Below are 14423 nucleotides of genomic sequence, written 5' to 3' on the forward strand. Positions count from 1 at the left end.
ATGCTTACCTGATAAATTACTTTCTCCAACGGTGTGTCCGGTCCACGGCGTCATCCTTACTTGTGGGATATTCTCTTCCCCAACAGGAAATGGCAAAGAGTCCCAGCAAAGCTGGTCACATGATCCCTCCTAGGCTCCGCCCACCCCAGTCATTCGACCGACGGACAGGAGGAAATATATATAGGAGAAACCATATGATACCGTGGTGACTGTAGTTAGAGAAAATAATTCATCAGACCTGATTAAAAAACCAGGGCGGGCCGTGGACCGGACACACCGTTGGAGAAAGTAATTTATCAGGTAAGCATAAATTCTGTTTTCTCCAACATTGGTGTGTCCGGTCCACGGCGTCATCCTTACTTGTGGGAACCAATACCAAAGCTTTAGGACACGGATGAAGGGAGGGAGGAAATCAGGTCACCTAAATGGAAGGCACCACGGCTTGCAAAACCTTTCTCCCAAAAATAGCCTCAGAAGAAGCAAAAGTATCAAATTTGTAAAATTTGGCAAAAGTGTGCAGTGAAGACCAAGTCGCTGTCTTACATATCTGGTCAACAGAAGCCTCGTTCTTGAAGGCCCATGTGGAAGCCACAGCCCTAGTGGAGTGAGCTGTGATTCTTTCAGGAGGCTGCCGTCCGGCAGTCTCATAAGCCAATCAGATAATGCTTTTAAGCCAAAAGGAAAGAGAGGTAGAAGTCGCTTTTTGACCTCTCCTTTTACCAGAATAAACAACAAACAAGGAAGATGTTTGTCTGAAATCTTTAGTAGCCTCTAAATAGAATTTTAGAGCATGGACTACGTCCAAATTGTGTAACAAACGTTCCCTTCTTTGAAACTGGATTCGGACACAAAGAAGGTACAACTATCTCCTGGTTAATATTTTTGTTGGAAACAACTTTCGGAAGAAAACCAGGCTTAGTACGCAAAACCACCTTATCTGCATGGAACACCAGATAGGGCGGAGAACACTGCAGAGCAGATAACTCTGAAACTCTTCTAGCAGAAGAAATTGTAACCAAAAACAAAACTTTCCAAGATAGTAACTTAATATCTACGGAATGTAAGGGTTCAAACGGAACCCCTTGAAGAACTGAAAGAACTAGATTTAGACTCCAGGGAGGAGTCAAAGGTCTGTAAACAGGCTTGATCCTAACCAGAGCCTGAACAAATGCTTGAACATCTGGCACAGCTGCCAGTCTTTTGTGAAGTAAAACAGATAAAGCAGAGATCTGTCCCTTCAGAGAACTTGCAGATAATCCTTTCTCCAAACCTTCTTGTAGAAAGGATAGAATCTTAGGAATTTTTATCTTGTTCCATGGGAATCCTTTAGATTCACACCAACAGATATATTTTTTCCATATTTTATGGTAAATTTTTCTAGTTACAGGCTTTCTAGCCTGAATCAGAGTATCTATTACAGAATCTGAAAACCCACGCTTTGATAAAATCAAGCGTTCAATCTCCAAGCCGTCAGTTGGAGGGAAACCAGATTCGGATGTTCGAATGGACCCTGAACAAGAAGGTCCTGTCTCAAAGGTAGCTTCCATGGTGGAGCCGATGACATATTCACCAGGTCTGCATACCAAGTCCTGCGTGGCCACGCAGGAGCTATCAAGATCACCGAGGCCCTCTCCTGATTGATCCTGGCTACCAGCCTGGGGATGAGAGGAAACGGTGGGAATACATAAGCTAGGTTGAAGGTCCAAGGTGCTACTAGTGCATCTACTAGGGTCGCCTTGGGATCCCTGGATCTGGACCCGTAGCAAGGAACCTTGAAGTTCTGACGAGACGCCATCAGATCCATGTCTGGAATGCCCCATAATTGAGTTATTTGGGCAAAGATTTCCGGATGGAGTTCCCACTCCCCCGGATGGAATGTCTGACGACTCAGAAAATCCGCTTCCCAATTTTCCACTCCTGGGATGTGGATCGCAGACAAGTGGCAGGAGTGATCCTCCGCCCATTGAATTATCTTGGTCACTTCTTTCATCGCCAGGGAAGTCCTTGTTCCCCCCTGATGATTGATATATGCAACGGTCGTCATGTTTTCTGACTGAAACCTTATGAATTTGGCCTTTGCTAGTTGAGGCCAAGCTCTGAGAGCATTGAATATCGCTCTCAGTTCCAGAATGTTTATCGGGAGAAGAGACTCTTCCCGAGACCATAGACCCTGAGCTTTCAGGGATTCCCAGACCACGCCCCAGCCCACTAGGCTGGCGTCGGTCGTGACAATGACCCACTCTGGTCTGCGGAAGCTAATTCCCTGTGACAGATTGTCCAGGGTCAGCCACCAACGGAGTGAATCTCTGGTCTTTTGATCTACTTGAATCGTCGGAGACAAGTCTGTATAATCCCCATTCCACTGTCTGAGCATGCACAGTTGTAATGGTCTTAGATGAATTCGTGCAAAAGGAACTATGTCCATTGTTGCAACCATCAATCCTATTACTTCCATGCACTGCGCTATGGAAGGACGAGGAACAGCATGAAGTACTTGACAAGAGCTTAGAAGTTTTGATTTTCTGACCTCTGTCAGAAAAATCCTCATTTCTAAGGAATCTATTATTGTTCCCAAGAAGGGAACTCTTGTTGACGGAGACAGAGAACTTTTTTCTTTGTTCACCTTCCATCCGTGAGATCTGAGAAAGGCTAGGACGATGTCCGTATGAGCCTTTGCTTTTGACAGGGACGACGCTTGAATCAGGATGTCGTCCAAGTAAGGTACTACTGCAATGCCCCTTGGTACTACTGCAATGCCGCTAGAAGGGACCCTAGTACCTTTGTGAAAATCCTTGGAGCAGTGGCTAATCCAAATGGAAGTGCCACAAACTGGTAATGCTTGTCCAGAAAAGCGAACCTTAGGAACTGATGATGTTCCTTGTGGATAGGAATATGTAGGTACGCATCCTTTAAATCCACGGTAGTCATAAATTGATTTTCCTGGATAGTAGGTAGGATCGTTCGAATAGTTTCCATTTTGAACGATGGTACCCTGAGAAATTTGTTTAGGATCTTTAGATCCAAAATTGGTCTGAATGTTCCCTCTTTTTTGGGAACTATGAACAGATTGGAATAAAATCCCATTCCTTGTTCTCTTATTGGAACTGGATGTATCACTCCCATCTTTAACAGGTCTTCTACACAATGTAAGAATGCCTGTCTCTTTATTTGGTTTGAAGATAATTGAGACCTGTGGAACCTTCCCCTTGGGGGTAGTTCCTTGAATTCCAGGAGATAACCTTGAGAAACTATTTCTAGCGCCCAAGGATCCTGAACATCTCTTGCCCAAGCCTGAGCAAAGAGAGAAAGTCTGCCCCCCACTAGATCCGGTCCCGGATCGGGGGCTATCCCTTCATGCTGTTTTGGTAGCAGTGGTAGGCTTCTTGGCCTGCTTACCCTTGTTCCAGCCTTGCATTGGTTTCCAGGCTGGTTTGGGTTGTGAAGTATTACCCTCTTGCTTAGAGGATACAGAATTAGAGACTGGTCCGTTTCTGCGAAAGGGACGAAAATTAGGCTTATTATTAGCCTTAAAAGACCTATCCTGTGGGAGGGCGAGGCCCTTTCCCCCAGTGATGTCTGAAATAATCTCTTTCAAATCAGGTCCAAATAATGTTTTACCTTTGAAAGGAATGTTAAGCAATTTTGTCTTGGAAGACACATCCGCTGACCAAGACTTTAGCCAAAGCACTCTGCGCGCCACGACAGCAAACCCTGAATTTTTCGCCGCTAATCTAGCTAATTGCAAAGCGGCATCTAAAACAAAAGAGTTAGCCAATTTAAGTGCTTGAACTCTGTCCATAACCTCCTCATACGAAGATTCTTTACTGAGCGATTTTTCTAGTTCCTCGAACCAGAAACACGCTGCCGTAGTGACAGGAACAATGCATGAAATTGGTTGTAGAAGGTAACCTTGCTGTACAAAAATCTTTTTAAGCAAACCCTCTAATTTCTTATCCATAGGATCTTTGAAAGCACAACTATCTTCGATAGGAATAGTAGTGCGTTTGTTTAGAGTAGAAACCGCCCCCTCGACCTTGGGGACTGTCTGCCATAAGTCCTTTCTGGGGTCGACTATAGGAAATAATTTCTTAAATATAGGGGGGGGGAACAAAAGGTATGCCGGGCCTTTCCCACTCTTTATTTACTATGTCCGCCACCCGCTTGGGTATAGGAAAAGCGTCGGGGGGCACCGGAACCTCTAGGAACTTGTCCATCTTACATAATTTCTCTGGAATGACCAAATTGTCACAATCATCCAGAGTAGATAACACCTCCTTAAGCAGTGCGCGGAGATGTTCTAATTTAAATTTAAATGTCACAACATCAGGTTCAGCTTGATGAGAAATTTTTCCTGAATCTGAAATTTCTCCATCAGACAAAACCTCCCTCATGGCCCCTTGAGATTGGTGTGAGGGTATGTCAGAACAGTTATCATCAGCTTCCTCTTGCTCTTCAGTGTTTAAAACAGAGCAATCGCGCTTTCTCTGATAAGTAGGCATTTTGGATAAAAGATTTGCTATGGAGTTATCCATTACAGCCGTTAATTGTTGCATGGTAATAAGTATTGGCGCACTAGATGTACTAGGGGCCTCCTGTGTGGGCATAACTGGTGTAGACACAGTAGGGGATGATGTAGTATCATGTTTACTCCCCTCATTTGAGGAATCATCTTGGGCAATATTATTATCTGTTGCATTACTGTCCTTACTTTGTTTGGACACTATGGCACAATTATCACATAAATTTAAATGGGGAGACACATTGGCTTTCATACATATAGAACATAGCTTATCTGATGGTACAGACATGTTAAACAGGCTTAAACTTGTCAACAAAGCACAAAAAACGTTTTAAAATAAAACCGTTACTGTCACTTTAAATTTCAAACTGAAAACACTTTATTACTGAATATGTGAAAAAGTATGAAGGAATTGTTCAAAATTCACCAAAATTTCACCACAGTGTCTTAAAGCATTAAAAGTATTGCACGCCAAATTTCAGAGCTTTAACCCTTAAATTAACGGAACCGGAGCCGTTTTTACATTTAACCCCTATACAGTCCCAGAATGAGGCTCTGTCTATAACTAGAAAGGCCCCCATCTGAAAAAGGTGTCCAACACAGTGCCTGCCGTTTTTCTAAACGTTCCCCAAGATTATAATACCAATAATTAGTTAGAATCTGCATAATATGCCTAGTAAAGCAATTGTTTTAGCCCAGAAAAATGTCTACCAGTTTTTAAGCCCTTTTTGAAGCCCTTTATTCTTTTATGTTTAACTAAGAAAATGGCTTACCGGTCCCCATGAGGGGAAATGACAGCCTTCCAGCATTACATGGTCTTGTTAGAAATATGGCTAGTCATACCTTAAGCAGAAAAGACTGCTAACTGTTTCCCCCAACTGAAGTTACTTCATCTCAACAGTCCTGTGTGGAAACAGCAATCAATTTTAGTTACTGTCTGCTAAAATCATCTTCCTCTCACAAACAGAAATCTTCATCCTTTTCTGTTTCAGAGTAAATAGTACATAACAGCACTATTTTAAAATAACAAACACTTGATTGAAGAATAAAACTACATTTAAACACCAAAAAACTCTTAACCATCTCCGTGGAGATGTTGCCTGTGCAACGGCAAAGAGAATGACTGGGGTGGGCGGAGCCTAGGAGGGATCATGTGACCAGCTTTGCTGGGACTCTTTGCCATTTCCTGTTGGGGAAGAGAATATCCCACAAGTAAGGATGACGCCGTGGACCGGACACACCAATGTTGGAGAAACGATATAGACGTTTTTTAACAGTCACACCAAACTGCCACAGCCTTGCTGTGGGCCTACCTTCCCCAACAAACGATTTTGGAAAGCCTAAGAGCCCTTTAGAGATGTCCTATAGCATTCAGGGGACTCCTGGAGGAAGCTGGATGTCTCAGTCTGTAAAAGTTACTGTGCAAAAAAGCGCTAAATTAGGCCCCTCCCACTCATAGTAACACAGTGGAAAGCCTCAGGAAACTGTTTCTAGGCAAATTTAAGCCAGCCATGTGGAAAAAACTAGGCCCCAATAAAGTTTTATCACCAAAGTATATATAAAAAAACGTTTAAACATGCCAGCAAACGTTTTATATTGTAAATATAAAAGAGTATTACCTCAGGAAGTAAGCATGATACCAGTCGCTATTAAATCACTGTATTCAGGCTTACCTTACATAAATTTGGCATCAGCAGCATTTTCTAGCATTCACATCTTCTAGAAAAATCTTAACTGCACATACCTCATAGCAGGATAACCTGCACGCCATTCCCCTGCTGAAGTTATCTCTCTCTTCAGTCATGTGTGAGAACAGCAATGGATCTTAGTTACAACCTGCTAAGATCATAGAAATCACAGGCAGATTCTTCTATTTTTCTGCCTGGAACAAAATAGTACAACTCCGGTACCATTTAAAAATAATAAACTTTTGATTGAAGCAAAATAACAGCTACATTTCACCACTTCTCTATTACTACCTCCATGTTTGTTGAGAGTTGCAAGAGAATGACTGGATATGCCAGTTAGGGGAGGAGCTATATAGACAGCTCTGCTGTGGGTGTCCTCTTGCAACTTCCTGTTGGGAATGAGAATATCCCACAAGTAATGGATGATCCGTGGACTGGATACACCTTACAAGAGAAACAATGCAGTGCAACTCTTGTCCCTCTATCCATTTGATCCCTATCAATGTTTTGTTGCACTCCGCATTTGTTTATAGCGCTGCGGAATCTGTTGGTGCTCTACAAATAACCGATAATAATAATAATAACACACTATCAAAGGGATTCATTAGAGTTTTTTCTTTAGTTTATAAAGTGTTTCAAAATAATTAGTGTAATATGTCATTATATTTAAAAAGTCTTAATATATTTTATGTTTTTAGTGATTAGAAGACAATATGGCTTTTGTTTTTAATTAAAGCATTTGATACTTTATAAACAGATGTTTGCATACATTATTATTACGGGAACTAGACGAAACTCGTCAGATGTGTGACTACAGAATGCGTTTGGGACAATTTTAATCACTGATTAATTAAGATGGAGTGCAGGTTTTTGCACTCCTTATTGTGGCGGTTAGCGTTTGCCTCTCTCAGTCTCTCCAGCACTGGCAGGTGGCACCAGTAACCGTATTCTGGTATTACAGCAGCGGTAAGGAAACATTTAAACAAGAATCCTTTCAATAAATACATTTGTTAGAACAGCAGAACTCATAATATCTCAATACTCACTGTTATCCTACTATAAACGTTGGTGTTTGCTGCTAACAGAATGGTCTTTTCATCTAACATTATAATTTTGGGTTTTGGCTTCATAATCGGTTCCATGTTAACGAGGGCTTCATCAAGTTTTAGCTCATGTTCTTGATCTTCGGCTCCATCACTGGATTGAGAAGGATGCAACTGTTGGGACTTAAAAAAAAAAAAAGATTTACATTTAATTGGCATTAAAATTGGGACAAATCCTGATTTATCTTGAATTATACCTTTGTGGTACTGTAATCTGTGCAATCTTCTAAATACTGCTAGAAAAGTAAAAATATGACAGCTGTATGAACAAGCAAGCATCCAGCAGACAGGTAATACATGGGTTTACCAGAAGGGGAAAGGGACTACATTTACGATTGCTATAAAATCCTTTCTTCCGGGGCCATATGTATGGGATGGGCATGTGGAAGACAAAACAGCACAAACACTGATGGAAAAACCAAAGTGATGTTCACCCTGTAGGGAAGGAGAGAAGTCAAGAAACTTTTATATAATCATTGTTTGTTAGAAACCGAATATGGCCACTAAGCTCTGCCCATCTATCGTGTATATATATTGGTATGTTAAGTTTCTCCAATCACAATCGGCTCTTAAATACATTTTCTTACTCTCACACGCTGATTTATGCATGTGCAATATGAAATAGCTAACTGAAAAATATTAAACGTGCACTGCTAAACTGTCATACAAGAAAGCAGTTAACTGGACAAGAAGAAAGCTGTGGGCGGAGCTTGGTGGCCATTTTCATCTACTAACAAACAATGATTATTTATTTCTTACAAGCTTATAGATGCGGAACCTGCTGCAAGATGCTTGTCTGGTATGTAACAATAAGTATTGTGTCTAAACTGTACCTTTAAACAAATATATGACATTATAAAGGCTACATTTTTTCCCATCGCACATCCCAATAAAAAATATTTTTTTAAGACATTTTTCACATTTGCCTGAGAATTACATTGAACAATCTTTTAGTTGTCTATATTTTATTACTAACTGTAACCTTGATATAGAAGTAAGAAAACATTAAATTACTGTAGTCCCTAATTCCAGATCATAGAAAATAAAAAAATCACATATATGCAGAATATACATGTAATTGCTATAAAAAATGTAAATAGACAAGGAAGTCTATAGTATACGAGACAGTGCAAAGTAGATTTTTTGAACATTTGACCATTGCCATTTGTATTCTCTGTGAAGAAGAAGAAACCAGAACAACTGCAGGACATCCAGATAAAATAAAAATAAAAGGAATAAATGTAAACATACCGTTGTAGTAAACTCATATTCAACAACGTACTCAGGCAGCACAAGCTCAGGATCAAGCAGAAACCATTTGCACTGTCTTAAACAACACCCACAGCTTCCATGTTCCTGGGAATCACAGATTCCTAAAAAAGACATTTTTATAAATTCAGAACAATAAAAACTTCAGCTTACAATAAGATTGGAAAAAGGGGGGAGGGTAATGATAGAAGTGTACCTTTTTATTTTGGCTAAAGAAAAACTGTTATTAGTGTTTAGTCTAAGCTAAATGAATTTAGATAGAGAACATTTACAAGAATTTCCAATTTCAAAAATTTCCCAAGGAGCAACTACTTTTAAGCAATGGGTAACTAGGCCTAAATATTACTATGCTTACACAAAAAAGTCAGTTGCACTAACTAGACACATGTAAAATGCAAGCTTTCAATAATGTACACCAGGGATCACCAACTGGAAGCCCAAGGGCGATACCTGGCTCTGTGCACTAGTAAAAATCTGTGATTTGGCGTGACCAAAAGAGCTCTCTGGAGCGAAGAACTACAAAGGACTCCATTTATAAAGCCGTGGTGGCAGCTTCAGAGTGCGTTCAGCTGCAAGCTCCCATGAGTGAACCTGCAGCTGAGAGTTAAGAAGCAGCGTTCATTAGACCGATGCTGCTTAACCCATTACGTCAACTGTTATGTGGCGTATGTCAATCCTCCCAGATTTTTCCGACTGGGGAGACTGAGAGCCCCTGCTCGCGTGCATAGTGTCTAGCAGGCAGTCAATTGTGCGTAAGCATGGGACGGCATTGCATACTTGCTGTAGTGTGTAATGAAATTGCTGCGATGCCGGACGGAAAAGGGCGAAGATGTATGCCCCTATCCACCCGGTCGTTGATAAATCTGCAGCCCGACCTAAATCAGGTCCGGTGCTACTGGACATTTTTTAAAAGAAATATAGTATATGTATGGATAATACCCCTTAATTCTTAAAGAGACATGAATCCCCAAAAAATAAACATAAGTTATGCTTACCTGATAAATGTATTTATTTCCGGATATGGTCCACAATATCATCAATTACTAGTGGGAATATCACTCCTGGCCAGCAGGAGCAGGCAAAGAGCACTACAGCAAAGCTGCTATATATGTCACTTCTCTTACCCATACCCTCCAGTCATTCGGCCGAAGGAAAAATGTAAAAAGAAGTTAACAGAAAAGTGTAGAGGTGCCTGAGGTTTTAGAAAAACTACCTGTCTAAAATAAAGGGTGGGCCGTGGACTCACCATATCCGGAAATAAATTTATCAGGTAAGCATAAGCTATGGTGAGTCCACGGAATCATCAATTACTAGTGGGAATCAATACCCAAGCTAGAGGACACAGATGATAAGGAAGGGACAAGACAGGTAGACCTAAACAGAATGCACCACCGCTTGAAGAACCCTTCTCCAAAAAGCCTCAGCTGAGGCAAAAGTATCAAATTTATAAAACTTTGAAAAAGTATGCAAAGAGGACCAAATTGCAGCCTTGCAAAACTGTTCCACAGAAGCTTCACTTTTAAATTCCCAGGAATAAGAAATAGCCCTCATAGAATGAGCAGTGATTCTCTCAGGAGGTTGCTGTCCAGCAGTCTCATAGGCCAAACGAATAATACTCCTTAGCCAAAGAGAAGTAGCCGTAGCTTTCTGATCCTTGCGCTTGCCAGAAAAACAAACAAGCAAAGCAGAAGACTAACGAAAGTCCTTAGTCACCTGAAGATAGAACTTCAATGCACGCACAACATCTAGGTTGTGCAATAAACGCTCCTTAGGAGAAGAACGATTAGGACAAAAATAAGGAACAACAATCTCCTGATTAATATTCCTGTTTGAAACAACCTTAGGTAAGAAACCTAATTTAGTACGTAAGCCACCTTATCAGAATGAAAAATAAGATAAGGAGACTCAAACTGCAGAGACGAGAGTTCCGAAACTATCTAAGCAGAAGAAATAGCAACAAGAAACAAAACCTTCCAAGATAACATCTCACCTCCTCCTTGCACCGCAGGCAAAGAGAATGACTGGGGGTTATGGGTAAGGGAAGTGACATATATAGCAGCTTTGCTGTAGTGCTCTTTGCCTCCTCCTGCTGGCCAGGAATGATATTCCCAATAGTAATTGATGATTCCGTGGACTCACCATATCTTAGGAAAGAAAAACAAATTTCTTTCATGATTTAGATATAGCATATCATTTAAAAAAAACTTAATTAAATTTGCTATGCTCTCTTGATGTCCTTTGCTGAAAATCAAACCATGGTAGACTCAGGAGCTGGGAGCTAGTTGCTGATTGGTGGCAGCACATACATACCTCTCATTATTGGCTTACTGATATGTCCTGCTAGCTTCTAGTAGTGCACTGCTGCTCCTTTAATAAATACCAAGAAAATGAAGCAAAATTGAAAATAATTGGAAAGTTTAAAATTGTATGTTCTGTCTGAATCATGAAGGAACAATTTGGGGTGTCATGTCCCATTAAGACTTCTAAAATATTAATCTGCTGCCCCCATTTGTTTGGAAGCTGGCACCAAGCTTTTTACTAAGGATTGAAAGACTTGAAAGCTTGAACTCTACTTATATCTTGTTGACTCAACAGATATTGCAACTCGCTATTATTATTATTTATTTTATTTATATAGATGTGTTTGTGCTGAAATAGTACTATCCTCTAGTTAAACTAAAATTTCACAAGCAAGTCAGTTTATCCAGAGCTTCTTCTGCTGTTTTAATAATCCCAGTGATATAAAAGTGCCATAATAATTTGCTATTGTATTTTATTATTGCACTATTGTTTGCACAGAACTATGGGATTAATCACAATCTATTGGCGATTTGCTCCCGAAATGTTTTTTTGCTTTCTGGCTGAATTGGTTGGCATGTTTTCCAAGTGATCACAATGCAAAATGGATCAGTGCATTAAAAGCCTGAAGCCTCAAACACTTAACACTCGAAAAAGGCCTTTTTGGGAACTTTTTTCTTGATAAAGTATTTGTGGTAAGGAAAGAAACATGGAGTTCACACAAAAAACATAATTTATATAAGAACTTACCAGATAAATTCATTTCTTTCATATTAGCAAGAGTCCATGAGCTAGTGACGTATGGGATATACATTCCTACCAGGAGGGGCAAAGTTTCCCAAACCTTAAAATGCCTATAAATACACCCCTCACCACACCCACAATTCAGTTTAACGAATAGCTAAGAAGTGGGGTGATAAGAAAAAAGTGCGAAAGCATATAAAATAAGGAATTGGAATAATTGTGCTTTACACAAAAAAATCAAAACCACCACAAAAAAAGGGCGGGCCTCATGGACTCTTGCTAATATGAAAGAAATGAATTTATCAGGTAAGTTCTTACATAAATTATGTTTTCTTTCATGTAATTAGCAAGAGTCCATGAGCTAGTGACGTATGGGATAATGATTACCCAAGATGTGGATCTTTCCACGCAAGAGTCACTAGAGAGGGAGGGATAAAATAAAGATAGCCAATTCCTGCTGAAAATAATCCACACCCAGAATAAAATTTTAATGAAAAAACATAAGCAGAAGATTCAAACTGAAAACACTGCCTGAAGTACGTTTCTACCAAAAACTGCTTCAAAAGAAGAAAACACATCAAAATGGTAGAATTTAGTAAAATTATGCAAAGAGGACCAAGTTGCTGCTTTGCAAATCTGATCAACCGAAGCTTCATTCCTAAACGCCCAGGAAGCAGAAACTGACCTAGTAGAATGAGCTGTAATCCTTTGAGGCGGAGTATTACCCGACTCAACATAGGCATGATGAAATAAAGATTTCAACCAAGATGCCAAAGAAATGGCAGAAGCTTTCTGGCCTTTTCTAGAACCGGAAAAGATGACAAATAGACTAGAAGTCTTTCGGAAAGACTTAGTAGCTTCAACATAATATTACAAAGCTCTAACAGAATCCAAAAAATGCAATGATTTCTCCTTAGAATTCATAGGATCAGGACATAATGAAGGAACCACAATTTCTCTACTAATGTTGTTAGAATTCACAACCTTAGGTAAAAAATTCAAAAGAAGTTCGCAGCACCGCCTTATCCTGATGCAAAATCAGAAAAGGAGACTCACAAAAAAAGAGTAGATAATTCAGAGACTCTTCTGGCAGAAGAGATGGCCAAAAGAAACAAAACTTTCCAAGAAAGTAATATAACGACCAAAGAATGCATGGGTTCAAAAGGAGGAGCTTGAAGAGCCCCCAGAACCAAATTCAAACTCCAAGGAGGAGAAATTGACTTAAAGACAGGTTTTATACGAACCAAAGGTTGTACAAAACAATAAATATCAGGAAGATTAGCAAACCTTCTGTGAAAAAGAACAGAAAGAGCAGAGATTTGTCTTTCAAGGAACTTGCGGACAAACCTTTATCTAAACCATCCTGAAGAAACTGTAAAATTCTCGGTATTCAAAAAGAATGCCAAGAAAAAAGATGAGAAAGACACTAAGAAATATAAGTCTTCTAGACTCTATAATATATCTCTCTAGATACAAATTTACGAGCCTGTCACATAGTATCAATCACAGAGTCAGAGAAACCTCTTTGACCAAGAATCAAGCGTTCAAACTCCATACCTTAAAATTAAGGTTTTGAGACAGAAAGACTGGTCTTAACGGAAGAGTCCACAGCTGGCAAGAGGCCATCCGGACAAGATCCGCATACCAAAACCTGTGAGGCCATGCTGGAGCTACCAGCAGGACAAACGAGCATTCCTTTAGAATATTGGAGAATACCCTTGGAAGAAGAACTAGAGGCGGAAAGATATAGGCAGGATGACACTTGTAAGGAAGAAAATAATGCATCCACTGCCTCCGCCCGAGGATCCCGGGATCCGGACAGATACCAGGGAAGTTTCTTGTTTAGATGAGAAGCCATCAGATCTATTTCTGGGAGTTCCCACATTGAACAATCTGAGGAAATACCTCTGGGTGAAGAGACCATTCGCCCAGGTGCAACGTTTGGCGACTGAGATAATCCGCTTTCCAATTGTCCATACCTGGGATATGAACCGCAGAGATTAGACAGGAGCTGGATTCCGCCCAAACCAAAATTCGAGATACTTCTTTCATAACCAGAGGACTGTGAGTCCCTCCTTGATGATTGATGCATGCCACAGTTGTGACATTGTCTATCTGAAAACAAATGAACAACTCTCTCTTCAGAAGAGGCCAAGACTGGAAAGCTCTGAAAATTGCACGGAGTTCCAAAATATTGATCGGAAATCTCACCTCCTGAGATTCCCAAACCCCTTGTGCCGTCAGATACCCCCACACAGCTCCCCAACCTGTAAGACTTGCATCTGTTGAGATTATAGTCCAGGTTGGAAGAACAAGAAGCCCCCTGAACTAAACGATGGTGATCTGTCCACCATGTCAGAGAGTGTCGTATAATCGGTTTAAAGATATTAATTGAGATATCTTTGAGTAATCCCTGCACGATTGGTTCAGCATACAGAGCTGAAGAGGTCGCATGTGAAAACGAGCAAAGGAGATCACATCTGATGCGGCAGTCCTAAGACCTAAAATTTCCATGCATAAGGCTACCAAAGGGAATGATTGTGACTGAAGGTTTTGACAAGCTGATATCAATGTTAAACTTCTCTTGTCTGACAAGGACAGAGTCATAGACACTGAATCTATCTAGAAACCTAAAAAGGTTACCCTTGTCTGAGGAATCAATGAACTGATTGGTAAATTGAACCTCCAACCATGAACTTGAAGAAACAACACAAGTCGATTCGTATGAGATTCTTCGAAAATGAGAAGACTGAGCAAATACCAAGATATCGTCCAAATAAGGAAATACCAAAACCCTGTTCT

At 40.3% G+C, this 14423-nt stretch overlaps 1 protein-coding gene across 1 annotated transcript in view; it reads right to left on the reverse strand.

Moving 5' to 3' along the window:
* The window catches only part of LRRC9 (leucine rich repeat containing 9), a 716419-nt gene that overhangs the window by 465934 nt on the left and 236062 nt on the right, over positions 1-14423 (reverse strand). The window contains exons 13-14 of the mRNA XM_053705244.1: positions 8562-8683; positions 7254-7433 (exon numbers count right to left, since the gene is read on the reverse strand). Of these exons, the coding sequence (XP_053561219.1) occupies positions 7254-7433; positions 8562-8683 (302 nt within the window). The remainder of the gene's footprint in view (positions 1-7253; positions 7434-8561; positions 8684-14423) is intronic.

This window comes from Bombina bombina, chromosome 1, assembly GCF_027579735.1.
Source record: "Bombina bombina isolate aBomBom1 chromosome 1, aBomBom1.pri, whole genome shotgun sequence".
Taxonomy (NCBI): domain Eukaryota; kingdom Metazoa; phylum Chordata; class Amphibia; order Anura; family Bombinatoridae; genus Bombina; species Bombina bombina.